Raw genomic sequence first — 27,659 nt, forward strand, 5'->3', positions numbered from 1 at the left:
TTATAGAGGGGAAAAAAGTGGAGGAAAAGTGTTCAAGATTTACATTCCACTTACTAATACAGCAGGGGGGATTGGAACATTTTTGTGAGTAAACTTCTTGGTCTGACTGGAGCCAGACTCAAAGAGGCCAGACGGTTTTATTGCACTGAGGGATTACGAGCTGGCTGAAATGAAAGTGTATCTTCACAGCTACCGGGCTGCTGATCCTCAGGGCCGCTGACAGGCCGGAGCGCAGCCTGGAGAGATCATTCTGCTTTTTTTTTCTATTCTTTTCTTTATTTTCTTTTACACCAGAACAAACACGGACATTGGCTGAAGGAATTATGCCCCGTGACATTTGTTCTAACATCACCGCAGGAGATGCCCGGATATTTGGCTAATTAGGAAGGAAGGAGCTCCGGGTGTGCAGAGCGATGTAGAGTTCAAGCCAGTCAAAACTTATTTTGGTAAAATCATGGACTGTACTGAGAGCAAGAGCAGATAAACCGAATAGAAAAAAATTACCATTAATCCAAAACAGACAAAGTGATGAAGTGGCTCATAAGTATAAAAGTAATACGGCTTTATGAAATCGGTTATTGCAGGATTTAGTAATAAATGTGAGGCAGAACTCTTAAAGTGTAAAGCTAAAAAAGATTCAAGATGTTATCTCTTTCTATATAAAGCCCACATTTCAGCCCATATCGGATGCACCGTTGTGAACATTTGGGCCAGTATCAATAGCCGATATTAATATTGCTGTTATGACCAATGAAATATCTAAAGATTTTATATATATTTTGCTACCTTTTGTACACCTTGAAAAAAAAACTTTACCAAACAGATGACTTCACCACTGCTTCAGTTAAACTTCCCACAATTCTTTGCTGCATCGCTATCAGAATGGTGAGATTTAGTTCTTCTTTCAAAAGTGTAGTAGATCCTTTCTGGGTTCAGTCTGCAATGGTGCATTAATTATTAAAGTCATTCAGGTTGTGGGTTAGACTAAACACAAGTCGGATACGTTTCAGCTTTTGTCCGACAGATTACAAGCACAACACGTTAATGTCTTACATTTGGATGTCTGACAGTTTTGACTCAACGAAAACTCACAGGCGTCTTGTTTTATTCACCAAAGAGCCACGGTTTGTCTTAAATGTCTCGTTATCGCCATCAACAAAAGAAGCGCCGACAAAATAATATTTTAGTGTCATTTTTAACAAAAACACCATTGAATCCATCGGATCTGGATTTTACCATTCCACTGAATATTCCTGTAAAAGACTTCAAATTTGAATACGCTGAAAAAAATCACAAAGATTTTTTTACTGTGAGAAACTTCAGAAGAACATCAGAATTTATGTTTTTTTTTCCAGGATTAAATGTTTCTTTTTAATCAGCCAAGAAACCTGAGATGGGAACATGTCAGAGAACAATGAGGACAGTAAGGGGCTTAAAACGGAGCCTTGACGCGCTCCATAAGCCTGGAAACAGTGGAAGAATAGCTCCTAAACTAAAACTATTTCGCCATAAATATAAACCATTGTATCATCTGCATACAGGCTGACGCATCTAAAATACTTAAATACAAACTGAACTTTAACTACAAATCTGGGACTAATTAAAGTCAAAAGCTGCTTCTTGTGGTGAACTCATCAGCTCCTCAGCGAAATCTTGGGTATCTCTACTTTTAATCTCATAATAATCACTTCTCAGAAATTATTACTGAAGACTAATAATTACTGTTTACCTGAACAGCAAGCAGCAACACGTGACAGCACAGCAGGAGCTTCAGCCTGGATCATTAGTGCCAGTAAGTCGTGAACCTGGAGGTTTAATCTGACAGGATGGAGAAGAAGATAAGAGAATCCTGCACCCTGATACCAAACCAAGAACATGGCGAGACGTAATCATTTTCATTAAGCGATCATGGAGTGATGTGGAGTTTAACCACCATTAATTTTCTTCCCTCACGCTGGCGGATATGAAAATATTCTTCTCTGTTTCCTTTGAAGCCCTCTGTGGGGGGTGACAGCCTCCGACTCCTGACCATCGCAGCGTGAACGCCGAGCCGAGTCGGGCCGGGTCAGGCCGAGAAGGCCAGTGTTGGGTCTCAGTAATTAAGACTTCACGCTGTTCAACTTTAGAAGCTCCTAAATGGGCCTCCCCCCCCACCGCCGGCCTTCCTGTTCGAAGTAATTTATTTGATTTGAACCGAGTTGTGCTCCACTTCACTCTCCACTCTGGCAACACAAGCGGGTTATGAGGTGGAACAATGGAGTTCCTCTCCTCCTTTTGTCTGTTTATGGGTTTGTCCTCCGAGCCTCTGTGGCTGATGGCGGTTGTGTTTAATTAAGTCAAAAGCGCCTCGATTTTAAACATGGAGGCGGATGATTAGTAAGTCAAGCAGTCGGAAAGAGAAGACTTAAAGAAAAGAAATGAGAAAATAGGACGCTTTGCTTTTTAAAAAAAATGGGTATCACTATGTTACACATAGCGATACAGCTAACTTCAGTGTTGACGTACTTATGCAGCGACCATCAAGTTAATTCATGCTGGATGATGCTCTCAACAGACTCTGATGTGCAGCTTAAAGATTTATGGAATAATACAACACTTCCTTCAATTTTACATGTGGGCACTGCGTAAACATTTCTTTCAAATTGCATTTATGTATTATGGCAAGGGTAGCAATAATTACCGAAAAATAATTTCATAACTGATCAATAAAGAAGCTTGTGCCCCTTCATATGAAATTGCACTCTATTATGTTGAAGTGCATCACTTTGAGTTGATATAATGATTAATGTGCTGCATTAACCATCATGTCAAATCATTTTGCTGAAAATGTGCTGAAAAAAACAAACTCTGAAACTTTGAAAATTTTCTAAAAAGAATTGTCTGGGTTTCAAACATTGGAAATGTTTAACCTCTGTAAATTTTCTCAGTTTCAAATGTTTAATTTTTTTTTTCTTTTTCTTTAGAAAATTTCCCAGATTAGTTTTTTGGCGGAAATGTACTCCTTTTTTTTCTATCTACAGAGGCCCTAACACGCCGTCGTACATAACGCAGCTTTGATAAAAACAAACCAAACTTCTCCTAATGAGCCAGACTGATCTTCTAATAGTGCAGGTTTCTGTCTGCTTTCTATACACGAAGCAGAGCTATAAATCTGACACATAATAGCCTCGTTGATACTGTAACAAAGAGCCACATGTCCTGATTGTGAGCCTGGCTTGATGATCCATCATCCAGCCCAACAGCTGACTGTGACAAGCTCATCTGTCCCGGTCAAGAGAAGTCTCTCTGTTGGGTAGAAGACTCAGGAAATATGGGCTGAAACATAAAGACACATCACACAAATCCCAGTTAAACAGATGATTAAACATTATAATACCCAAACATGCTGACTACTTCTCAAAAAGCTGAGCTGGCACGGGTTTAATGCAAACTTATAATGGCCACTCCTCTGCTCCAGGGACTTGGAACTAACTGGGACAGGCCTCTCTGGTGGTGGTCTGCTAGCTGTGGAGCTCTGACACAGAGACCAGCAGACAGGAGTCACATGATGGCCCCCGGGGCCCACTCCCTGTACCATATAGAAACGCACTAGCGGGGCCGTCTGCGACTGTCAGACTGCATCCACGTGACCCCGTCCAGCTGCTCACCAGGAGCACGCTCTGGGACAGGCCCGCCGTCTGGTCAGTCGGATCAGAAGCTGCTTATCGGCCCTGCAGGAGGCGCAGACTGACAAGAGACGGGCAGGTGAAGGAAACTGAGCGTCAAAACTAAAAATAAACAACAGAGGAAGCAGAGAATAAATAACAAGCATGAAGACGGGCAGGTGGGAACTTACACTGGAAAGGGACATGCAAGCAAAAAGTCACAGGGAGCCAGGCCGTCTGAGTTACTGTGGGACAGGTTATGCTCCACAAAAGATAACGTTTTCGTTAAAGCTGCAACATGCACATTTTGCAAAAATATATTTGTTAAAACATTCATTATTTTCTGACAGTATAATATGGGACAGATAATCTGTGAAAAGATTGAGATCCTCCACCTCCACCAAGTGCTAGAATTGCTATCTGTAGAAAAACACCGGTCCAGTCAGAAACAACCAATCAGAGCCAGAAGGAGGGTCTTAATGCTGTCAATCATGTTAAAGCATTCACTGCTCTGTGTGTTAGATCCAGAGAAACAACTAATTGTTACATTTAAATTATCTGCCATCATCGGTGGCCATGCTAACTAACTTTAGCATTCATGTTGTGAGCTAGCTGTAGCATAACAGCTAGTTAGCATGAATTAGTGTGTTACAAGCATGTTACTTGTAACAGCTAGCACATTAGTATATCATTGGGATATTACTAGTAACACCTAGCATGTTACTAGCATGTGTATAGTAACACCTAGCATGCTACTAGCATGTTACTAGTTACCCAGCATTACTAGTTGCTTGGCATGTTACGAGTAACACCTAGCATGTTACTAGCATGTTACCATCCATCCATCCATCCATCCATCATTTTCTTCCACTTATCCGGGGTCGGGTCGCGGGGGCAGCAGCTTCAGAAGGGAGGCCCAGACTTCCCTCTCCCCAGCCACTTCTTCCAGCTCCTCCGGGGGAATCCCAAGGCGTTCCCAGGCCAGCCGAGAGACGTAATCCCTCCAGCGTGTCCTGGGTCTTCCCCGAGGCCTCCTCCCGGTGGGACGTGCCCGGAACACCTCACCAGGGAGGCGTCCAGGAGGCATCCTGACCAGATGCCCGAGCCACCTCAACTGGCTCCTCTCGAAGTGGAGGAGCAGCGGCTCTACTCTGAGTCCCTCCCGGATGACCGAGCTTCTCACCCTATCTCTAAGGGAGAGCCCAGCCACCCTGCGGAGAAAACCCATTTCGGCCGCTTGTACCCGTGATCTCGTTCTTTCGGTCATGACCCAAAGCTCATGACCATAGATGAGGGTGGGAACGTAGATCGACCGGTAAATCGAGAGCTTCGCTTTTTGGCTCAGCTCTCTCTTCACCACGACGGACCGGTACAGCGCCCGCTTCACAGTAGACGCTGCCCAATCCGCCTGTCGATCTCCCGCTCCCTTCTTCCCTCATTCGTGAACAAGATCCCCAGATACTTAAACTCCTCCACTTGAGGCAGGACGACCCCCCTGACCCGGAGAAGGCACTCTACCCTTTTCCGGCTCAAGACCATGGCCTCAGATTTGAAGGCACTGAGCCTCATCTCGGGTGTAGAGCTGGTCCAGTGTTCCACGACCAGGACGAAAACCACACTGCTCTTCCTGAATCCGAGGTTCGACTATCCGACAGACCCTCCTCTCCAGGACTAGCATGTTACTAGTAGCACCTATTATGTTAATAGCATGTTAACATGCTGTTGGATCAGAGATGATTGATCTTTTTTACAGATTATCTGCATTATATTATACTATCACATCAAAGTGCTGCAAGGCAACAGCTCTACCAACTGCGCCACTGTGCAGCCCTACATACAAAAGTCCTAAGTTGGAACTGTTGCATTGCGTTTCTGGTACGCCCGCAAGTCTCATGCACAAGCGGCATCAGCAGACAATAGTGATGGACAACAAGGCCACTTTCCTTGGCCCACTGGGGGTTCATTTTTGCTTCAAAAAAACAATCTGATGGGACGCTGGAATAGACTGTTGTTGTGTTGAAGTCGTGGTAAAAGGAGCTAGCCTATCAGCGAAGTTATTCAAGCCTAAAATAGCATCTCAATTTTAAACATGTAGCAGCTGTACCGACGTCCCTATAGCTGGATTTTCTTTATGGGTATCATTTAAGTGGACTGAAAACTTGCTGCAAGGCAACAGCTCTACCAACTGCGCCACTGTGCAGCCCAAAGTGAAAGAATAAAACACATTTGTTTATTTTACTGGGAACACTGGTCACAGGCAGGGCTTCAGTCTGCTGGTCACACTGGGAGAACTCCAATGACTTCTGAGATGTCCTGGTTCACAGGCTAAAACCAAGGATAAAAGAGAAATTATCCAAAAGTGTAATAGAAAAATATGTTTCCTTCACATTCAGAAAGACATTTTCAGCATGTTGGGCTCTGACTCGTAGTAACTTTATAGCTAAATACAGACATGGTGAAGCTGAGCTGGGAAACAGCTGGTGAAGCTGCTGCTGAAGAACAGCAGCTCCGGCTCTGATCCTGACTGATCCTGACTGATCTTTCCTCAAAAAATCCCTGGCTTTAATGAACTTCTCCTCTAACAGCGGTTTTTCATCAGTTCTCACTCATTAGAGAGAAAAAATATTTAATATTTATTTTATTTTATATAAAAAAAATAGTGCACAAAAATCCGTGTAGGACGGCGAAGTCCGAGCGCAAAAATTTGCGTGAAAGGTGGACGGAGCCTGGTGCTGCAAGGTTGGAGACCTTGTTCTGTTAGGCGACGGGGCCTGAATCTGGCAACGACAGGCAATTCCGTAACAAAAGTATGTTTTTATCTTTTTAAAATCTTTTTTTAAAAATCTTTCTCTTTCTTACTGTTTATTCAATGTCGCATGCTGTTTTTATTTATTTATTTTTTTTAATTGTGTAAAACACCTTGAAATGCGTTGCTGCTGAAACGTGCTATACAAATAAAATTTGATTGATAGAAAACAGTGTGAAAACGTTAGCTTTAGCTAACAATTAGCCAATTAAGCTAGATAGGAAATATTTTTCAGTTGTTTAGAAGCGAATTTCTGTCTGCAAAGTGAAGTAATTCTGATCGTTCATCCTTACACGTGAAAGGTAATGCCATGAATCCAGTTGTTTTGTAAAACGGTTGAAACAGGTCCACACAGCACAGGACTTAAGGAGCTCCGATTGCTCTGCTGCCACATAGAAGATGGCGGACGCTGTTGGTACGACTCAGCGCTCCATGAGGCCTCTACGTACATGATGTCTATGGATAAACCAATTTTTATACGGTGAAAAAAACAAACACAGAAGCGCCAAAACTTTTTTATATCAACAAAAGAAAGTTTTTCTTTTCTAAATTTTTTATTTTATATTCGAAATGTCACATGGTCACTAGAAACGCAGCTACTGTTAGTGAAATGTATAAGTTGGTACCATTTGTATTACCAGCAGCTTCGGTTGTGTCTTTGCTTTGTTTGAATTAATGTTCACCAAACCCGGAACCGGCGTGGCTGAACTTCCTTCGCGCCACAAATCTTTCAACCGTTTCCACGAAAGAATCACGCCGGTCAATTTACGGCTCTATTCACGAGCGTCTTCTTGTTTCCCTTTCCTACGTGTCCCTCTCAGACAAATTTCCCAGGGAACGCAGCATTGTTCTTTTTTTTTTTTTTTTTTTTTTGCGGGGATTAAATTTCACTTAAGATTATATCTGCTCCAGCTCTGCAGAACAATGCAGAAGGATGTGGGGGTCCGAGTCGTCACCGCTCGGTAAGGTGACCGCCCACCCATCCCGATCAGAGCCGGTCGCGCGCCGCCAGCCCAATTAGCAGCTGATCCACGGGAGGACAGGGAGGGAGGGGGGTGTCTACCTGGTTACACTTTTCACTTTATTAAAGATGAATACTACAGAACCGGGTGTTACTGATGGTCGGACATGGATATTTTCCTTTGGTTTGTAAAAACAAGAAGAAAAAAAATCATCCTTTTTTACTTTTACATTATATGGGGGAAAAAAAGCAACTTGCTGCTCTCAGGACTTTTGTCTGTGGAAAACTTTTTGAGTCAGCAGAGAGAAATGCACCCAACATTTTTATTTTTTTTTTTTCCATGGCTGCAGAGTGGGCCGGGAAGCAGCCCACAGGATCCGCTGAGTGAATGGCCTCCGGTTGTATCTGGAGCAACAATGTGGCTCATCCATGAAAACCTTCATTGTCGTTGCTGTGGGGTCTCACAGGAGACCCTGCCTGCACACAAAGGGGTTTTTTGTCACAACGCTGCGACCTCTTGTCTGTTTCTGCTGCAGTCAGATGTGTAGCGTGAAGGTGATGCAGCAGTGCTGCTAAATCTGGCTTCTCCACGAGGTTCTTCAGAGGGGTTTGTTGTTTTTTTTGCCCTCTTAGCTTTAGCAGAAAGTAAACAAACAGCTTCCATTGTGTCTGCCATGCTGGTTACACACACTGACTCCACTGTTTAACATTACAATGCAAACCTCTTTGTGCAACCACAAACTTGAAAAAAACTTCAATAGAGACCTGAAGTTTTTTTTTTTCCCTCCATCTTTTGTTGCCGGACAAAAGGCTCCCGCGGTAATAACTAGGTGCTTGAAAAAAACCTGATGCTCAAGTTAGTTAGAGTGTTTTATGGATGACTTTAAGGCTCACCAAGTGTAGGGTTCATTTTAAAGCTATTGTTCAGAGGTGAGTTTTGTTTAAAAAAAAAACTGTACAACTGTAACAAAAAACAAGCAGAAGTCATATATTTTGTAGGGCCAACGTCTGGGTCAGAGACATCACCTCCTCAGCCAGAAAACACATATTTTAATTACTTTGTTTTCCAAAGATAAACAAAACATAATACTGAACGTCAAGACATAAAGTTGTCCTAACAAAGAACTGAATGTTTGATGTTATACCTTGATTTTTTAAATTTTTTTTGCATGGAGGTTCTTAAAACATAAACTCCAGCCACATTGTCTCTGTTCCTTGTGCACCTTCTTATTGCACGTCATCCTCCCAATCCAGCTTCCATTATTACAGTAAGAGACAGCGCTTTCTTTTTATTTTTTAAGGTTTTGTTGACTCTACTGGCCTTTATCTGAAAGTAGTTTGACAGGAAACAGGGTAATGAGAGAGGAGGAAGACATGCGTCAAATGCCGCCAGGCCAGGAATCAAACCTGCGGCCACCACAACAAGGACCATAAAGAGACAGAACTCTTACGTCTGTTAGTGGCAAACCCTGCTGTTCTGGATTCCTGTCCAGTCAGCAGTCTTTCCCATGACAATATTGTCGAGAAAAGTCGAGCTCATCCCACTTCCCCATGCTGGAGATTTTAGTTTAATAGTAATAATAAATAAAATTACCTTAAAATTAATGACATAGGTGACATCAAGACCCAACAGTAGAGTCAGACGGTAATAAAATGAATCTGGTTGTGTGTGTTGTTATTGTGTCCTGCAAACTTTGCTTTAATTCTACTTCTTTCTATTTAATCATAAAAAATCAAAGTCAGGCAGAAAGAGAGTCATGAAACAGGAAGAGCTTGTTTCCTTAATAAAGGGGAAGTTTCTGTCTTGCATCAGGCTAAAAATAGTTCAGACCATTCCTTATTTTAAAGCATTAAAGGTTTTTAAAGAATAAAATCTAAACATTTTGAGAGATTGGATAAAACCCAGAGTAAAATACTTAAAATAAGGACTTATAATTAGGCCAATAATTAATATTGGTTTAACCAGTGGTTGATGTTGATTTGATTATAAGAATATTTACACTTACTCTTACACTTGTGGAAGTACTTAAAGGTGAAACAAGTAACTGTAATTTGGTATCAGATAATTACAATAATTGATTATTATTGGGTTTTTGTCAGAAATGTCTGTAATAACTCACCTTATGATTATAATAAAAGTAACTAATAAGTTATAGTTATTATAACATTATAAATGAATGTTGAATCAGATAAACTAAAAGGTTATAAATGTGATTTTGACATTGAACTTGAAAAGGTGTAAAATGTTGTAACTGTAATTAAAGGTCACTGATGTTGTGTGGGAGGTAGATGGTAGGTGGAAGGTCAGGGGAAAAGAGGAACTGATAGGAGAGCGGAGGTGACTAAGGCCTTTTTGCTAAACTTCAAGAAAAGGTTGGGCAGGAAACAGAGGTAGGAGGAACTATTGAGCAACTTGGGGACATTAGAACAGACATCAGGTCATGAGGTCTCCAAAGTGACGGATATGAGATCATCTGTCCAAGCAGTCAGCCAATGAGACAGGCACAGCAACAAAGCTAGCCAATGCAAACGCACCAAAAGGTGGATAAACCCTTTATAAGGTGGGTGCAACAGAGGAATCGTTGGTTGGATCCTTCAGGCAGCTTCGAGCCAAGACGGAGATGGACAAAGAACTCTGCAGCTGAAGAAGAGCCGGGGCCACAGAACCGAAGACTGTTCTGCACATGGGGACCAACCCGTTAGCCCCGCAACATGTGGCTTCAAATCGCACTTCTCTCAACAGCTGGGTTTAGACCCCCAAAGACAAAGACCAAGGCAAAGATGAAGATAAAGACAAAGACAAAGAACAAAGGCAAAGAGGAAGAACTGGTGTGTTCCTTCCGTGGGACCAGAAAGATCGTGAGACGAGAAGAAGGGAGCTACAGAGCTGCAAGACAAGAAGCTGAGGACCGCTACGCGCATGAGGAAGTCACCCTGATGCCCGAGACCTGCCGCTCTAAGTCAGTTCTCTTCCTGTACTGGGAACCTCCTGCTGCTGCAACACCTTCTTCATCATCAGGCCAGTTCTGGGGTTCAAAATGCCAAACTCTGTCCGTCTCTCTCAAAGTTTCCCTTTTTTAGTTCTCAGTGTCAGCATTAGGGAAAGATAGGCTAGATTATTGATTTTACTTATTTGATTATTTCTGCTAGTGAATTAAGCTGTACTGACCCTTGCAAAAATTGCCTTACTAATAAAATAATTAGCATTTAAGAAAATCTAAAAGATGTTGTGGACATTCAATTAATGAGTCACCTTAAAGTTCTTTGATGGTTGTGAAATAGCTATGAAGTTTGATTCTGGGAGGAAAAAGTAGAAATGTTTTATAGGTTGCTTTTAGCCAAAACTAAAATAATGACCTTGGGACTTAAATCTAAGTCACTAAATTTAATCTAGCCGTTAACAAGTGCCGTTATTTTAGGAAAGGAGCTACCGTTAACAGGAGTGGTTGTAGGGGTTATGTCGCTGTGAGGGCTACTCAGCGGATTGCCCCTCAACTGTAAAAGGTCATAACTTCTGGATCGAAGGTAGTCAGAGCTAGACGAGTCCTTTCCGACCCCAGTTTAAACAGATTATTCTCCACAAACTATTGCTAGGGTAAGACCCGAGTTTCTGGGGATTTTCCGGACCTGTTAGACAGAGAACTGGGCAGTAGTGAGTCCGAAGAGTTGTGAGGAGTGGGCGGGACTTACTATTGGGTAGTAACAGACAATATTGACCATTAAATAACATTTTATTAGTCGAATTTTTAGAAAATCAATTCTGAGTTCTGTGTGTCCAGCCAGTCTTAGATGTGTCTCTGCTGTTGAACTCTCTCCTCAGCACGTCAAAGTTCTGCTGATGAACCCAGAAGCAAACTGAAACAGACAAGACACCAACTGACTTTGCACACCTGTGCTGTCAGCCATGATCATCAAAATGAACAGAAATACATTTTTGAAATAAGTCACTGTGTGTAATGAAGCTGAATAATGAGTTTCAGCGAGTTTTCTCACCTCTGTTTGATTGGGGACCAAAATTGAGACAGTTGTTACATTTTCAGCAGGTGTGGTTCTCTTCCACACAGCAGAGCGTCAGACGATCCAAACCCTTTGAAGAATCTGTTCCCGCATGATGGATGCTACACTAAAACCACTGACGGGAACGACATAAAAACCTCAGAAGAAGACAGTGAGCACAACGTCCTCCTTCACAAAATATAAACAAATACAGTGGCATCAAATGTGAGTGGTTGTAGGATTTTTTTGTTTTGTTTTGTTGGCACACCACAATCCATTTCTAGCTAGTGCTAGACTTGCAAGTTTATTTTGGTGGTATTTACCCAGAATACCCTGCATTATACTTTGGCTCCTGCCTCTGGAGCAGTCTCAGGTCCGCTTGGCATTCACATACGCATTTGAACTGCAGCAGAGTTCATTACAACCGAACCAAGATCCAGGTTTTCAGGTGGACCAGAGTTAGATTGTTTTTGGTCCATATCAGAGTTTGATGATGCAGTCCCACCTCCCCAAACAAACCGTTCTTTCTAGGCAGTCATAGTAGAGTTCGATTAAAGCAGACTAAACAAGGCTGGTGTGCATGCAGGGTGTTTTCACACTTGATAGTCCGGTAGGCCCAATTTGATTAGAGACCAAACTAGCAAGATTTGCTACATTTTCAGCAGGTGCGGTTCGCATTCACATGGCACCATGACAAACAAAACCCTTCAAAAAAACCTATTCACGCTGTCGCCTGTGGGGGCGCTGCACCAATAACCACTGAAGAAACTGACATGAAAACCTCTGAAGAGACAGAGCGCAACTTCCTTCCTCACGAATGATTGCAGGATTTCTCTTTTTTCATTGGCAAAACACCCTGATCCATTTCTAGCTAGCGCAGAGTCTCCTATTTGTTTTAGTTGTACTTACCCAGAATCCCTGCTCTATAGTCCACTTCCCTGCTTTTAGAGCCGTCTTTCAGTTGCTTGGCATTCACGTGCTCATTCAAACTGCACCAGAGTTCACTTCAACTGAACCAACACGTTTGTGAATTCAATCACTAAAATCGGTCTGCTGCCTTTCGCTGTTGTTTTATTTTATTGGGTTATGCGTTGAAACAGATCCACTGAAGCCTCTACATAAATGAGATGCTCGTCCACATAAACAAACTTCAAACCTGTGACTGGGACTCCCTTCCTGCGGGCCACTGCCGTCCCTCAGCCTCCAACGCGTCGCACGGAGACAAAGACCAGCAAAGGCCGCGGGGGCCATGTGACAACAGGTTTGTTTTAGCTGCGCCGCTCTCTCCCACCCTCTGCGACATTTCATTACTTCCAAACCCATGAGCTCAAACAACTTGTCGCTGCAGCTCAGTCAGCAACCGCCTTTGATGTGAACTCCCCTCTGATGCTTCGGGTTCTGTTTGGTGGCTTCAGATTTTGGAGAGGTGGACATTTCTCTCTCTTCCTCTCTCTCAATGTGTGGTGTGAAGCAACATATGTGATCAACACTGCTGAGTGAAAGACTAGGAAAATAGAAGCCGTGGAGATCTGACGCCGATGTTCCCGTCTTAGGGTGGGGTCTTTAAAGGCTCCTGAAAGGACCCGCTGCTGTTTTACGAGGTCACAAAACCAAACACATTTGCTGACTGATTCATTACCTGTGAAAAAAAAAGAAGAAATGTCCCCCCCACTCACTCCCACTCCTTTGCAGCCATCTGCCCAAAACTTAAGAAAAAAAAAAAGGAACAACAAGCCGTAACCCAAGCCCACCAACACGGCCTTATTTACCCACCCTGCCTGCACAAACACGCAGATGCTAACCGTGATGGATTAGGCCGGGGTTATCCCAGTTGCGGTGATAACAGAGCGAGTGTACCAGGACAGAGCCGCACGCTGAAGCCAGAAAAGAGGGCAGATTTCTCCCCCTAGCATGCCACAAGGGATTATGTATCTGGTTACTTCTCCTGCCTCCTAATCTGGACCGGAGGGGACGATTGTCACCTTTCCTGAGCGACCCTTTCTGACACTGTGTGTGCCGCACCTCCAAAGCCAGGTTAACTCTGGGGATTAGGGCCGTGCACTTAGAGCAGGAGGGCCTGGATTAGGGATGCCATTGTGAATTCCTTTGTGAGTGTTCTCAGGGCGTAATTTCAGTGTGAGAAGTTCACAGTTTTGTTTCGAAAACCACAGATCTTCGAGGAGTGACAGGTGACGAGAGGGAGGGAGGGGGCGAGGGGCTGGATGTGGGTGGCCGGCGTGAGTTGGTGAGTCTGTGATGAAGAGGGTGCTGATGTGGACGGGATGGAGAGCGGCGTCCAACGGGTCACTTAGCCCCAACGCAGGGTGTGAACCGTGGAAGAGGCTGGAGGTGACAGAGACCGATGCTCTCTGGATTCTGTGACTTCTACTTCAAACAAAGAGAAAGGTGCTGACTTTCTGTTTTTAATCACCATTCTGTCACCTTTGGTTCTGATCCACCAGCGGTTAGCAGTCCAGGGACTGACCAAGTGTTTTCTTTGTTGGGAGGTAGCATCAAAACAAGTTGATTTTGTCTTTTAGACTGTTGACAAAATCACACCTCAAATCAATGCCAGTTGGTTTCCGGTTGATTGAGATGAACTCCAGCATTTCCTCTGATGAATGAAGCTCGATGCTTCAGTCAGAGGATGTGCAGCCAGGATCAGGTGTTTTCTACAGGACCCGCAATGATGTTCAATCATTCAGGTTTATTTGTATATTACATTTCAGCAACAAGGCACTTTGAAGTGCTTTATATTGTGAAAACATAAAAGCATCATAAACAATTCTTGGATCTCTAATCTCGCTTTTCTTGTGTATTTTGAGACTAAAAATCATTAAAACACATGAATCATGGCAACATGGAAATAACGGTTTATTTTATTAAAGGAAAGCTGGAGGTAATAACTATTGAACAAGAAACAGAAAAACTAATGTGGGAGAAAAGATTATGAACGTTTAAAATAATTATCAGATTATTGTCCAAATGACTGAATAAACTCCAGGATTGAGGACTGTTTATATAAAAGCAAGCAACTGGACTCAATTATCTTAGCCAAACCAGCAACATAAACAAAAAGCATGACCAGACATAAGTCTGAACTTGGTGAACCGTACCAGGTGATATGAAACGCCACGAGGAACTTTTGACTTTATGCACATTAACTCTTCGGCTCACTCAACCATCAAACAGAGATTTAACTTTGCTAACCATTAGTCTGTCACACCCAACTGAAATCAATAGTCACCAGACTGGATTAATGTTTCAGCAAAGCTTTAATCTATTAAAACTCAACCTGTTTCTTCCTGTAATGACCTGAAAAATACCCTCAGCTTTACTGGAGAGCATGGGCTGTTATTGTGATTTAAGGTCTGAAAAGGTTCTGTTTTTCATTTTTATTTCATTTATTGATTAAATAATCATGAACATACTTTAAAACATCTGAATAAGGAGACATAAGGGCCTCAGAGCCCTCAGGCTTCAGAGGGAAGTAGGTCTGTAGGTTTACTGCTTATCAGTGGAAGGATAGCTGGTTCTAATTGCTCAGCAAATGAAGTGAAAATAGAAGAGGACCGAAAACGGAGCCTTGCAGAACCCCACGTGAAGGAGGAGCATTAAAAGAAGCAAATTTACGAATTGTGACAGTTTGTTGGGCTGCTGACATCCACAGCAATTTAAATTGCCTCCTTTGTTTGATTCCAGCATCTCACCCATCAGAGACGACCTAAAAATGATGCAGCGCGTGCCGACTTCCTAAAATGACTAAAAATTAATCTTTATCTAAAAAAAAACTGTTTGGCAATATGTCAGCATTCACAGAGGTATTAGTCATTTTTTAATATGTTGGCTTTGGTCCGGCAAGTAAAACTGACCCGATGTTAGGAATAGATAAGAAGAAAGAGCACATCTCCCCAGTTTTAAAGTCCTTTCTGTAGCTCAGAGAACAGACTTTAAAATACTCTTAGTTTATAAATCACTGAACAGTTTAGCACAAAAACACATTTAAGATCTGCTGTTGCTGTCCAGACCTCTCAGGTCTTCTGGTTCTGCTCTGAATCCCCAGAACCAGAACCAGATATGAATCCTTAAAATCAAGGCTGGAGACCCACCTGCTTAGAATTGCCTTTGATTAATAACTGGAACGTTGATCAATGTGTTTGACGAAGATTAATCTTAATGATGGAATTTGACAGAATATGTTTATTACCTGTGCTTTGAAAGGCCTTGTTATGGAATGTGCTGCACTAATAAAATTGACTTGACGCTGTGTTAACTGCGATTTCTATAAAAGCAGCGGTTTTGACCTGGAACACACAGGTGTGTGTTGTCAGGATGTGAAGTAGGAAAGATGCCAAGAAGGAGTTCAGTGATGCAGCCCATCAACCTCAGATGGGTTACAAAGCCATGTTCAAACCCATGATGACTGAAGGTCACCGTTTTACAGTGAAGGAGAGAGAATTATGCTGGGGGAAAAAAAAAACATAGGACAGCTGCCAATCTTCCCAGGAGTCAACATCCCAGCAAACACACTCCAAGGTCAAACTGCAAAGATGAGGAAAACACAAACACTCCATCTCAGATGACTCAGGCCTCAAATAGTTTGTAATATGTAAATACTCATTACTGTAGCACATTTAGAAATGTACTTGACATGAGTAGGGTAATCTGTGAATGAGTGATTTAAAAAAGATCCTTAAAAAGTACTGAAAAACACATCTATAGACGAGCAATTAAAATGTATTGTTTTTTTGATCGCCTGCATAACAAAGGATAAAGATTCACCTCACAAACCTCAAAGTCAAACACTTACCAGAAGGGTTATTGCACCTAAATCTAAACTCTACACTCTTAAGCTGAGCCACTCCTTAGGCAATGATAAAAGCAAATTAAAAAGGAGATTCAAAACACGTTCTCTGAAAGCAGGACTCCAGGACACAAAGTGAAATGATGACATTTTTATTGCAAACGAAAGAACAGAAGACAAAATCTACCACCCGCTCATCTCTGATTCCTGTGAGACCTCAATCATTCAAAGAACACCATACAAAATAATTGGTCATCAACTCTTGCAAACCGATACAAAATGCAGTGAAAACCGGATCTCTGCCTTATTGTAAGGCAGGAGCCCGCTGAAAGCTCGTAAGATAACTAATAGTCTGAAAATTACCGACCTCATACAAAAAAATAAGAATTTTCCTCAATAATAATAATAATAATAAAAAAAGCCAGCATATTTACAGGAAAATAATATTTTCTATGAACCTGGCTCACCAAAATTCCCAGTGAAACATTGCTTTATTACAATTTTCCCAGTAACCAACTTGTTACATGTGTCCTTTTTATACTCTGTAAGGCATGATAATAAACCTTTTGTCAACTCTGCTGCCTTGGCAACAGCAAATCTTAAATATGAAAGTTGGTATACGTATTAAAAAAGGCACATCTGCCCCTTTTTGAATAATAATAATCTTTACATTAATGCTTTCAGTATCTGTCAGCTTTTAAAGTTTCTGTGCATTGCTCAGCCCATTTAAGGCACCAGCTATTCAGTAGGGGAGTCCAGAACAAACCCAGAACGACAGAGAACAACTAATCACGCGCTAATACTAGACATAATATGTACATGTAATATAAACATTAGTGATGGAACTGGAAGCAAATAGCTGCATGCGCAACCAGTTGATGAGTAAGAAACTGAAAAACATAAAAAAGGTAAAGCAAAAAACAAAAATTTAAAATAAAAATCATCCATTAAATCAGTGTTGCTTTAAAACCCAAACCGAGGCTGAAGGGTATAAAAGCTGATTAAAAAGCTGAAGGTTTTGAGGTGAGGACGGCTCCTTCCATGTGGGGCCGCAGTGGCAGATGTGTGGTGATGGCGCGAGTGAGAGCCTAGATTAAAGCAGTTTATTCTGAGACATCTAAACCCTGCGACCCGGAGCCATGCCATGAGAAAACCAGGGGTGGAGACGTGCGACAGAAACCTTTCAACTTGCTCGACAAAAACGGAGGCCTCGACCTGAAACCATTATGATGTATGCCTTCTTGTTTTAGCTTTGTTTGGTTAAATTAAAAATGTCTCAAACATTTTTATATTCGACTAAGATAAGCTCAATAATAACAATAAAAAAGTTAATTTCAAAGAATTTTATTTATTAAACCAGAAATTGGAATTGCCCATTAAACTTAGAGCTTGTTTGCTGCTTTTGGCTTCAACAACTGTTGGCAGCAACCAGCAGTAAGTCTTTCACGTCGCCTCTATAGTAATTTTGGTCCGCTCTTCTTTGCAGATTTGTTTTGAACTTGGCCGCCCCGTATGGTGCTAAAGCACAAACTTAACCGTTTCTCCTGCAGTCTTAGCGCCATGCTCAGGAGGAGCGTGCCACGGTCGGACAGTGAGGAGTTGGGGAGGGTCAGATCGTCAGTTCCCGAAACCACACATGAATAAAATCCTGTAAAAGCGCACCCAGGATCAGTGCTTCCCCGCCAAACTGCGCACAGGGTAAAAAACTTGCAGGGTTTGATGGACCTTGTCTCGTAAGACTGCGGGAGAGTTAAGTTAATATCACAACATCTCAATTGAATTAAAGACTAGAATTTGATCAGGACAATCCAAAAACTTCACTTGATTTGTTGCTTTTTTTAGTTGTGCCATTTAGAGGTGATTGTGATTTTTGTATTAATTTTGCTAATTATTTTTCTCCTGAATAAGGTTCATTTAGTTATTAGGGTCGCTAACTGTCAGCCGAACATTTTCCTTCAGATGTTGTGCTAGGTTCTTGGTTCAACCAAACTCAGCAAGCCATTCAGGTCCTGAAGAAGCAAGGGCAGGACCCGAACGTCACACTACAAACATCCGAGGGCTGCTTGTTGTTGTTTTTATGAAGTATTTTATTAGTTTAATCACAGAAGTAACAGGATACACATCCTCCACGAAGCTCCACTTTTATTTAGCCAGCTCACAGAATATCCTTCTAAAAGTCTTTGGTTTTATCATTTTGTCACCTTCCTAAAATAACGGCCTAAGTCAAATCACCGCCTCATTTTGTCAAAAGATGATTTAGGCAAAAAACAAACAAACAAAAAAAAACATTTGTCAAAAAATGACAGACCTTTATTTTAGGAAGGTGACAATATTCTTCTAAAGTGAGAGACGGTTTAGTGTTCTTTTCAGCTCTCTTGTGAAAGCCATTTTTACTCAGTTTGATTGTTATGATGAAATCATGAACACTTACATTAAGTAAATTAGCTGAGGCCTGGATAGCTTTAAAGTTATTCTAGAAGGGTCACCACTGTTCCATGTCACCTCCATATGTGATAGCATAGTTAGTTGGAGCCCCAAAGCCTTAGACATGACTTTAAAGTTTTTCAGGGCTGATAGATCTCAGTGAAATTGTTTCTAACTAGTAGATGTTCATTCAATTTTAGACTAGTTCATGTTGTCAAACAGGTTCTATTAAAGTGATTTCACGATTCTGCAGCTCTGGCAGGCAATTTGTGACTTAACAAAGGGTGAAATGTCATTGTCAGAAATAACCAGATTGTTTTGGATAGCTGTGTTTTGATCTTGCCATGTTTGTCTAATACCAACACTTGAGAAACACTTGTTTGGCAAAAGAAAGACTTTCCTTTCTATTTGGTTGCGGTGAGGCTTAGCAAAGGCCACTCTGATCTCTGTATCAATCCTGAAGAAACAAAGCTAAAGCTTTGAGTGGAAAAGTGTTGGGACAAACCAAGCAGGAAAAGATGAGATCGCTCATGATGTCAGCTCTTTTGTTTCAACTTAGTTTCACAAGAAATGCTGCTTGTGGGGAAAGAAAGAAGCATGTATCTCTTCCACAGGGAGCCGTTACACATCCATCTCTGACCTCCACGGTTCAGATTTCTCTTTTTTTTTACTCGCAGATTAAGTTTCTTGTTTCCATGGCCGCTCCACATCCTCGAGAGGAGCCAAACCCCAACATTACAGTATGCTCTGCAGTGATGTCAGCTGCTCGCATCTCAATAATCCTATTTTCAAACAAGGCTAAAAACCCAGGGATCCGTTTGGCACTTCTGCCTTTCTTTTTGTTGCGAGTTGGAGATCCTGAACCTCGACGGCAGCGTGAGGAGCAGCAGCAGTCAAACTGCTGGTGGTTTACGCAGCCCACATAATGTCAGATGATGACAACTGTCCCGCTCGCATCTGGTATTTATAACAGATTCCTTTGATCTGCAGTTGTAAAAAAAAAAACAAAAAAACTTTAATGGCCAATTGGTCTTAAGAGACAGAAATCAGAAAATATTCAGGAGGGAAAACGTAAAAGACAGCAGCGTAGCCCGGTATCAGGCCTCAGCTGGGAAACAGGGGCGGTTCTGAAACTTACTGAAAAGTTTAATAACAGAGCTGCACTTTTTTATGACTGCATGATCTTATGTCAATAGCCATATCAGTCGATTTGGTTTCAGTTACTATCAAACCTCAGTTTTACACAACTTGAGATTGATGGTGTTTCTATAACAGCCACCGCTGTGTAAGTTTGGATTTGGCTTTAGTGTTTTGAATTCAGATCTGACGTCTTATTACCAGATCCCTACATGTGATCAAGCATCATTTCATCAGTTTGCACAGAAAGATTTGCTGGTTTCCAGAATGAGATAATTTTCTGCTTGAATGACCCTGTGATTAGCCGACTTTCCAAAGAAAAACTGCTCTTCTGATGGGTGAGCTTAGATGCTATCATTTTGTGTTGACAACACTCTTTAGTGTGGAAGTTGTTAGTGAGTGAGGAAGAGCTAGAAAGCTATTTTCAGCATCAGCGAGGTGTTTGAAAGTGAAGACAGCAGCAGAACAGAGTTATAAGAACTAGGGAATCATTTTAAAGTGGTAGGAGGACGGCTGAAGAGAAAACACCACCTCTGATTGGTTCTTCGGAGATTTTAACCTCTGTTATAGAAAATGTTGAATTTGGAAATGTTTTCTGGAAGTCTCAGCCTAAATGTAAGGATTTACATTCTTTTGAATAGGATCACAGACTGCCATTAAAGGCACTAATTCAAAATGCCAAAGAGAAGTCTATGACTATTTTATTTTTATTTTCAAATTCTTTAGTAAACTGTCTTTAAAGGGATGCACAGGTATAACAATTTGGGCCTATATCGACATCCAGTATTAATATTGTTATGGCTGATTACCGTTGTTAGTTCTGATTTATGGTGCATCCCTAGTATAATATTATTGTAGCTCTCTCACATGTTACATCTGTACTGATCCCAAACAGAAATAACTAATGATTGAGGAACAAGGAAGTATTTTGAAAACTATTATGTGAACTAAATCTTCTTGGCATGTGGAAGTTTTAAAAACACAATCTGTAGATTACACTAGACTTTAAACCATGTCAGTGTTCACCTGACAGGAGAGTCCGTTGTAAATACTGGGGCAGCTGAAAATACTGAGAGCAAATGATCGAAACCAGACAATAGTCTGAATGAGTTCACTGACACTTTCAGCAAATAAAGCACTTCTGAAGTATGGATACTGAAGAAAAAACAGACAATAACTAACAAGATTTGTCTTCCCCTTCTCCACTCTTAGAACCAGATCAAAACTCTTTTGTCTCCTTGGCATGGCTACACATCTGTACTTAGTCAAAATAACAAGAACTTCTGGCAGATATGTGCTTGTGATTTCCAAGGTAGAAAAATCCTCAACAACAACAAAAAAAAAAAGCCCAAGCAAAGCCGAAGCTGATAAGTGTTCAGGCGGAGTGAAGGTTGAAACAAAATTGATTATTCTGCGTAGTCAGGCACAGTCGACGCTTGCAATCATTGCTTTTTCATCAGCTTATCCGTTTGAGTTTTTCGATGAAGCGACAACAATAGGAAGCAGCTGGAGGACGAGGAGGAGCTGCCAGTGATATGCTGCACGTCTCCACAGGCTGAGATGTTTTGACTGAGTCCTGCAGCCGTCTGACTCAGACTTAAAGTCAGATTCTGGTGACAGAACTTATTTTTAATAAACTGCTTCAAAGAGCAACCTGAGACTATGTCCTTTGCACACTTCTTATGAACTAAAAAAATAAAAAAGCACTACCAAAAAAAAAGATGCTGTTGCTATGACAACTGTGGGTGTTAAAAGTTTTGGGAGCAGCTGACAGAATAAAGGTGTTTTCCACAGTGTCTTGATCTCTTAGGTGTGTAGGTGACATGGTGAACGGCTGATGACTGAGTTATGATCCCAAACATTGTTCAGTCAGGGTGTGTGATAGGCATGGGCTGGTACCACGATCAGGGTGGAACATTGTTCTAAAAACACTTTAAAATGACAAAAAAATCTATTGTTTAAAGCATTTTCAAAACGATACCTGAAAAAGAAAGAGAGCACAGCGCTGCCCCTCCTGCACTTGTTGCTAAGTCCCACCAGTCAGCTAGCTGAAAAAAAAAAATCTCTTGTATTAAAACTGTAGTATGTCACTTTCATAAAAAAATATGTTTTTTTTTTTCATTTGTCAAAACTGCTGCTGTGTTCTAACAGTATAATGTGAGACAGATAGTCTATGAAAAAAATCAAGCTCCTCCACATCCTCCTTGTGGTCTTACAGCCATCTGCAGAAACACACCGCTCCCACTCAGCCAATCAGAGCCAGGAGGAGGGTCTTAGCGCAGTGAATCATCCTTGTGCATACGCTGCTTTGCTTGGGCAGTATGACTGGGAGGAGCCAGAATTTTTAAAGATTATCTGTCTCATGTTATACTGTCACGACATAGCAACAGTTTGAATAAATATGTAAAAAAATAAAATAAAATAAATTTTTATAGAAAAGATACATAGAGCAGCTTTAAGATTTTTTTTTTTTTACCACAAAATGACAAAAATTGTTGCTTTTTGGTTTTAAATGAAAGCAATCATATAATTTACTTTTGTGAATAAATAGCATGATGTTGTGCTATTTTTCCCTCCTCCAGTTAGGAAACCCTGAGATTCTCATACCGGCCCATGCCTACACTGCTACATACTGAGATCCATTTCTTTGCTTCACCCTTTGTACGACGCCCCAGCAAGTCTCCCTTTTCATCTTGTAAACTTCCCTTTCACTTAATGATACCTTTGTTTTTTAGAAAGCATGCAATATAATTTGCTTTAAATACTGGTTTCAGCCATAATAAACTCTTCACTTGTATGTGAAAATGCACAACGATCTCTCATGAGATAGTTTTTCTAAACGCAGCAGAAGTTGTGAGGCTTCAGGAGAGCAAAGCCCGTTTGGTCTGCGGAATAAATACTTGGACAACGAGGGTGTGGAACAGCCGACCGTGTACGAAACAGGTGCAAACACAAACCAGAGGGCAACAAAACCTCGTTCACATTGGTTTGACACGTCACCGTAGGCCAAAGCAAAAACAGGTCATATCTTTTGAGGCGTTCCAGCTTTGTTGCAGCTCATCACTACAAACTTGGAAGTACAATCCCCAGAAAGCATATCCTTAAGGTTAAGTGGTTACAATCAAGGCAGAGCAAAACCATTCAAGAAGCTCAATGTGAAAGCTTAGAAGTTTCATTTCTGCTTCTTAAATAAAACGATGCATCTTTTGAAGTCTGTCACTTCTTCACTTAATCTCATTTGGATGTTCGCCGTTTTGTCTCTAGTTGTTCTCAAACATACCACTCTCTGCGTGAAATCACAGATCCGTCCATGTGCGACACGTAGTCGCTGTCTGTACCGTTTTCGTAACAGTCCTCCGGAAGGTAGGGGGAGCCGTTGTTAACAATGGGGCTGTGCACAGGAGGCCCGCAGGGGTGCATGTTTTGGTTGTTGTAGTGGTCTGGGTAATAGTTCCCCTCCTTCGTGACCCTGGGGCCGTCCCCCCTGTCGTTCCAGTCGTCCCTGTCCTTGCGCTCCGGAGTGTAGTCGGGGTAAATGATGTCCCCGCCCAGTTTGGGCTTCAGTTCCTGGCTGCCCTTGCTCGTCTTGTCCCCGTAAACCTCCTGCAACTCGTGCGGCTGTAGGACGTCTAGCTGAGACTCCTTCTGCATGTCGGAGGGTCCCAGGTACTGCTTGGTGTAGTAGTCCCCTCTGAAGGTCCTGCGCTGGCGCATAAAACAAGCGCCCCCGAGGATCAGCAGGAGGACCAGGAAGAGAACGCCACCCACTGCCCCGCCGATTATGGTGCCCAGGCTGCTGTCGTGGACCGAGGCCAGGGTGGGGGAGGTGAACAGGGCTCGGCGACGGTCCACGTCTGTTCCGGTTCCGGACGCGTAGCGAATGGGGGAGGCGGTGGTGCTGGGGGCCGCGGTGGTGGGGGGGGGATCTGCAGGTGAAACAGAGAGAAAAGACAGCGAATAGAGTGAGAGGAGAGTCATAAAAACTGGAGCAGAGGAAGGCTGCACTTTGTCTCCTGTAGCAACTGGCAAAGCAAATGTGGCTGCTATATGAATTTATAACCCTGTGGAGAGTCGGAACTTCCTCTGAAGATCTGAAACTTAACGCAGAGCTGTACAGCAAATGTACACACACTCAACCTTTATGTTTATCAGATTTTGTCACATTACACTGACACGCTACAGGGACGTAGTGTGTCAACTCATGGTAATGTGAAGTTGTGAAGTGGCATAAAAATGATCAACTGAACAGTATTATGTCCATCCACACTGACAGACTGACAGGGTGTAGAGATCTACAGCTCATTTGGGACATTGATGACTGGACAATTGATACTCAATTCACCCTATAAATCTGGCTATGACAGAAAAATGAAATGAAAGCCGTTAGAAGTCCTGTTTATAGTTTTTTAGAAGCCATGGAGGGGACACAGTCAATGTGAAAGAAGATATTCTGGTCAGAGTTGAGCAAACATTTTGACCCACTTGCAAAATGTTATTTGTGGAGGAAAACTAACACTGAACCTCAGCCTGAATTAGAGCAGGGCAATTTGGCTGAGAAACGTGTCAATGTAAGCATTCTCAATATCAACAATTACTGCTTTGGTTTTTCTTCTAAATATCCAAAATACTGCCAAACTGGTGATGTGACCTTTCCTCTTTTATTCACAATTTCCTCTTAAACGGTTGTACTCATTTTCTTCTTTCGCTCCAGCCCAATCTTTTTTATTTTTAAGTAGCTATGAGGCACGATGGCAAGACCTAAAACCGCTCCAACATACTCAGGCACACTGTGTGTATTCTGTGAATCACAGATGGTTGAGGTTTCATAGTCGAGTGTACCCACTGCATACATTTCTTGTGACAAATTCCTTCATTTCCCACAATCCAAATGGACATTAGCAAGTTTGATGAGCTGGTCGGGCGCCTATCGCCGTTTCTTCTTCAGCAGGGCAGCACAGCATGGCAGTCATTGTACATGTCTTTGCAACTGGTTGTGCTGACTATAGTATCAACTTGGTGTTGCCTACGAAATAGCTCAATGTGAGTGCTGTTTGCTGCAGAGCAGCTTCCTGTCTGAATCAGTGCGTCCTGAGTACGTGGGCGTAAACATTTACTTTGTGTGGATGTGTCGGGTAGACGTCCGCAGTGAGTAAGTGAGGACCTCAGAGGAGTGAAATATACCAGGGTATTTTGGGGGGAAACATGAAAATGCCACTGCTCATGTTATTCAGCAGGTTGTTGCTAGGTAACCAAAGAGTGAGTGAGTTGATGCAACTAAGTAGCTAGCTTCACTGGCCATGAGAGGTTGAGCGGTTAAAAACTGTCCTCTGCTTACATCCCCCAGAATGCCAGAGTTCAGTGAAATTATTAACATTCTTTTGGACCGATTTTCCATTGATAATGATCATGTGCCTATCACGACAGATGTTGATATTGTTTTATTGCCCAGGCCTTGCCTTAATATACAGATTTAAGGTTGGTTGGTTCAGACTGGTTCAGCTTCCAGAAAGACCAAAAGACAAGGGAGTTCTTTAGATCAAAGCATGTTCATGTTCCAAGGACCCAGTCAAAGTACAGAGCTAAAGCCAATTGATAATCTGTGGCAAATCAATGTTCATCCAATCCCACTGATTTTAGGCTAATTGCAAAGAAGAACAGGCAACATCCCAGAATTTCCAGCAGAGTTAATCTAGCATAAACTTTCTACTAAAAGACTTCCAACTGCAACATAAGGTAGTTCTAAGTATTTGATGAGGTCCTGAAAACAAACTTATACCATCAAGATATCATTTGTTTCTTTAAAAAACAATCTGAAACCATGCATGATGTTCCTTACAAATACAACACAACACACCGAATGTTGTCATAATTATGCAATAAAAATGTGAAGGAGCAGAATGAATAGTTTTGGGAGATGCCTTAAGTATTCAATGTCAGACTGTGTCAGGATGAGAGACAGACAGAGATGGTCTACCTGCTTTCTTTTTTAAAACCAGCCGTAGGAAAGATATGTGAGAAGACAAAGCCTGGAGAGATCGATGCAAGGTTCCTGAATCTGGTTTTGTCCTTCAGCTCTTCTGAACACAATCAGTGCTGCATGGAGCTCAAGGTCATGCTAAGTGCCTCTATACTGACCTGGAGCCTGCAGGTCTAACACTACTTGATGGGTTGACAGGCAGATCATAAGCCTGAGTGCATTTAAGACACAGTCTGGGCCCTTGTAGAGTCATAATTATTGCAACAATTGGTTGAGTAAGAATCTAATTACCTGAAATTGTACGGGGGGATCAGAGGAAAAGCAAAGGTAGACCCAGGATAAGGTTGGTGAACTGAAACGTTATCAGTTAACTTTGCTTTTTTGATTAGCATAATTTCATGTAGGGACTAGAATACATGTAGTTGAGCGACGTGGATAGAAACCACAAAGCTGCAGAGATGAAATGGGAATGTGACATGCTTGAAGGGGGCAGGGAGTATTATTGAGCTCAAACGGGTCATCTCCACAGGGGATGGAGGCAAGAGAATGCATGCCCAACACTCCACATTTGACAAGAAAAACAAGATAATTGCTCAGTGCAAGTCCGTTCTGGACAGGATGTCAGTTGTGCTTTCATTCGGAGCAGGACCTTCCCAAAGCAGGCCGTTCGCAGACGGAGCCTGGCGGCGCCTTTCGGGACTCCTCAAGGTCTCTCAGAAGCCAGAAGGACTGCGATCGTTAGAGGAAAGCAAAGTCCAAAACTGGGTTGAAGAGAAGCAGAATATAAAGGAGTGAGGAAAAGTAAAAATAAAGCAACACAAGCAATGGAGAGTTCTCAGGATCCACGCCCTAACTTTATAACGATGAACCCAACCTAATAAAAACACAGGAAGCAGATGGGAGCAGCTCAGTTTTCTAGAGGTTTTGTTTCATCATGACGTAAATCACAAAAAGTATTCGCGCCCCCCTGAACATTTTGCCACATGTTGGCTCATGTATCTTTTACGTTCCACTTCACAAACCGTTTTGCTGCTTCTCCGTTGTCGAATCTCACTCTGACCGGTTAATGTCTGGTTTGGTTCTGGTCAAGTTGGGAGTGTCTCCATTAGAGTAGGTTCCTCGCTACAGTGGATGTGAATACGGGCAGGAAAGTGGAAACATGGGTGGGGCTTGAGAGTGCAGAAGTTGTGGTTGATGCTCTAATGTCGTTAGCAGCGACACTGAGCATTGGAGAACATGAAGGTTGTGGTTTTTAAAGACTCAAATAAACCAAGATATTTCATTTGGTCTAATAGAAATTCATCGCTGGCCCAAACATAATGAAAACAGTTCAGACCAAATTGTTAGTTATTTGGACACATACAGACAAATCTATGTTGTGGCATTTTATAGAAATAATTTTAAATATGTGCAACCTTTTGGATTTAGGTAATGCAGTCAAAAGATGTACAACAATTTCCACATATGAACTTTATTTAAAGATTATGTATTTTCTAGGCACATAGTATATAAATCTATTAAGTTACTATGTTGCCTTCATTGGTAATAAAAATGTCATATTTGACATGTATCTAATATGACTTATGAAGAAATTTGTCTTTGCAAATTAACACCTTGAATTTGGGCCTCTGTCTCTTTAAAAACTCTTGCTTTTTTCTGAAACTGCTTTCCTGAAGTCATAACAACATGGCTCCTCCTTTAACCCTACTCTATTAACAATGTTTTGACCAGCTTTTCACTGAGAAGTAGCTCCTATAATGAGCTCATCAGATGCTCAGTTCCACCAGGTGCTAATTGCTGCTGGCTAGTCTATAGGAGCTGAGTGGGGGAGTTGTGTGGGAGGAGCGGCGCTGCAGGAGCATTGGACTCAAACGTAGAAAGACAGAGGCAGCAAGTAGATGAAAAAAGTT

General features: G+C 41.9%; 1 protein-coding gene across 2 annotated transcripts in view; it reads right to left on the reverse strand.

The window, feature by feature from the left end:
• Positions 1–16,347: 16,347 nt before the first annotated feature.
• Positions 16,348–27,659, reverse strand: part of nectin3a (nectin cell adhesion molecule 3a) — a 61,937-nt gene continuing 50,625 nt past the window's right edge. For both annotated transcript variants that reach the window (XM_008424881.3, XM_008424880.3), the window contains exon 6: positions 16,348–23,698. In XM_008424881.3, coding sequence (XP_008423103.1) covers positions 23,043–23,698 — 656 coding nt within the window. In that variant the 3' untranslated portion in view covers positions 16,348–23,042. The remainder of the gene's footprint in view (positions 23,699–27,659) is intronic.

Source organism: Poecilia reticulata, chromosome 13 (genome assembly GCF_904066995.2).
Source record: "Poecilia reticulata chromosome 13, P_reticulata-male-v2, whole genome shotgun sequence".
In the NCBI taxonomy this organism is placed as follows: domain Eukaryota; kingdom Metazoa; phylum Chordata; class Actinopteri; order Cyprinodontiformes; family Poeciliidae; genus Poecilia; species Poecilia reticulata.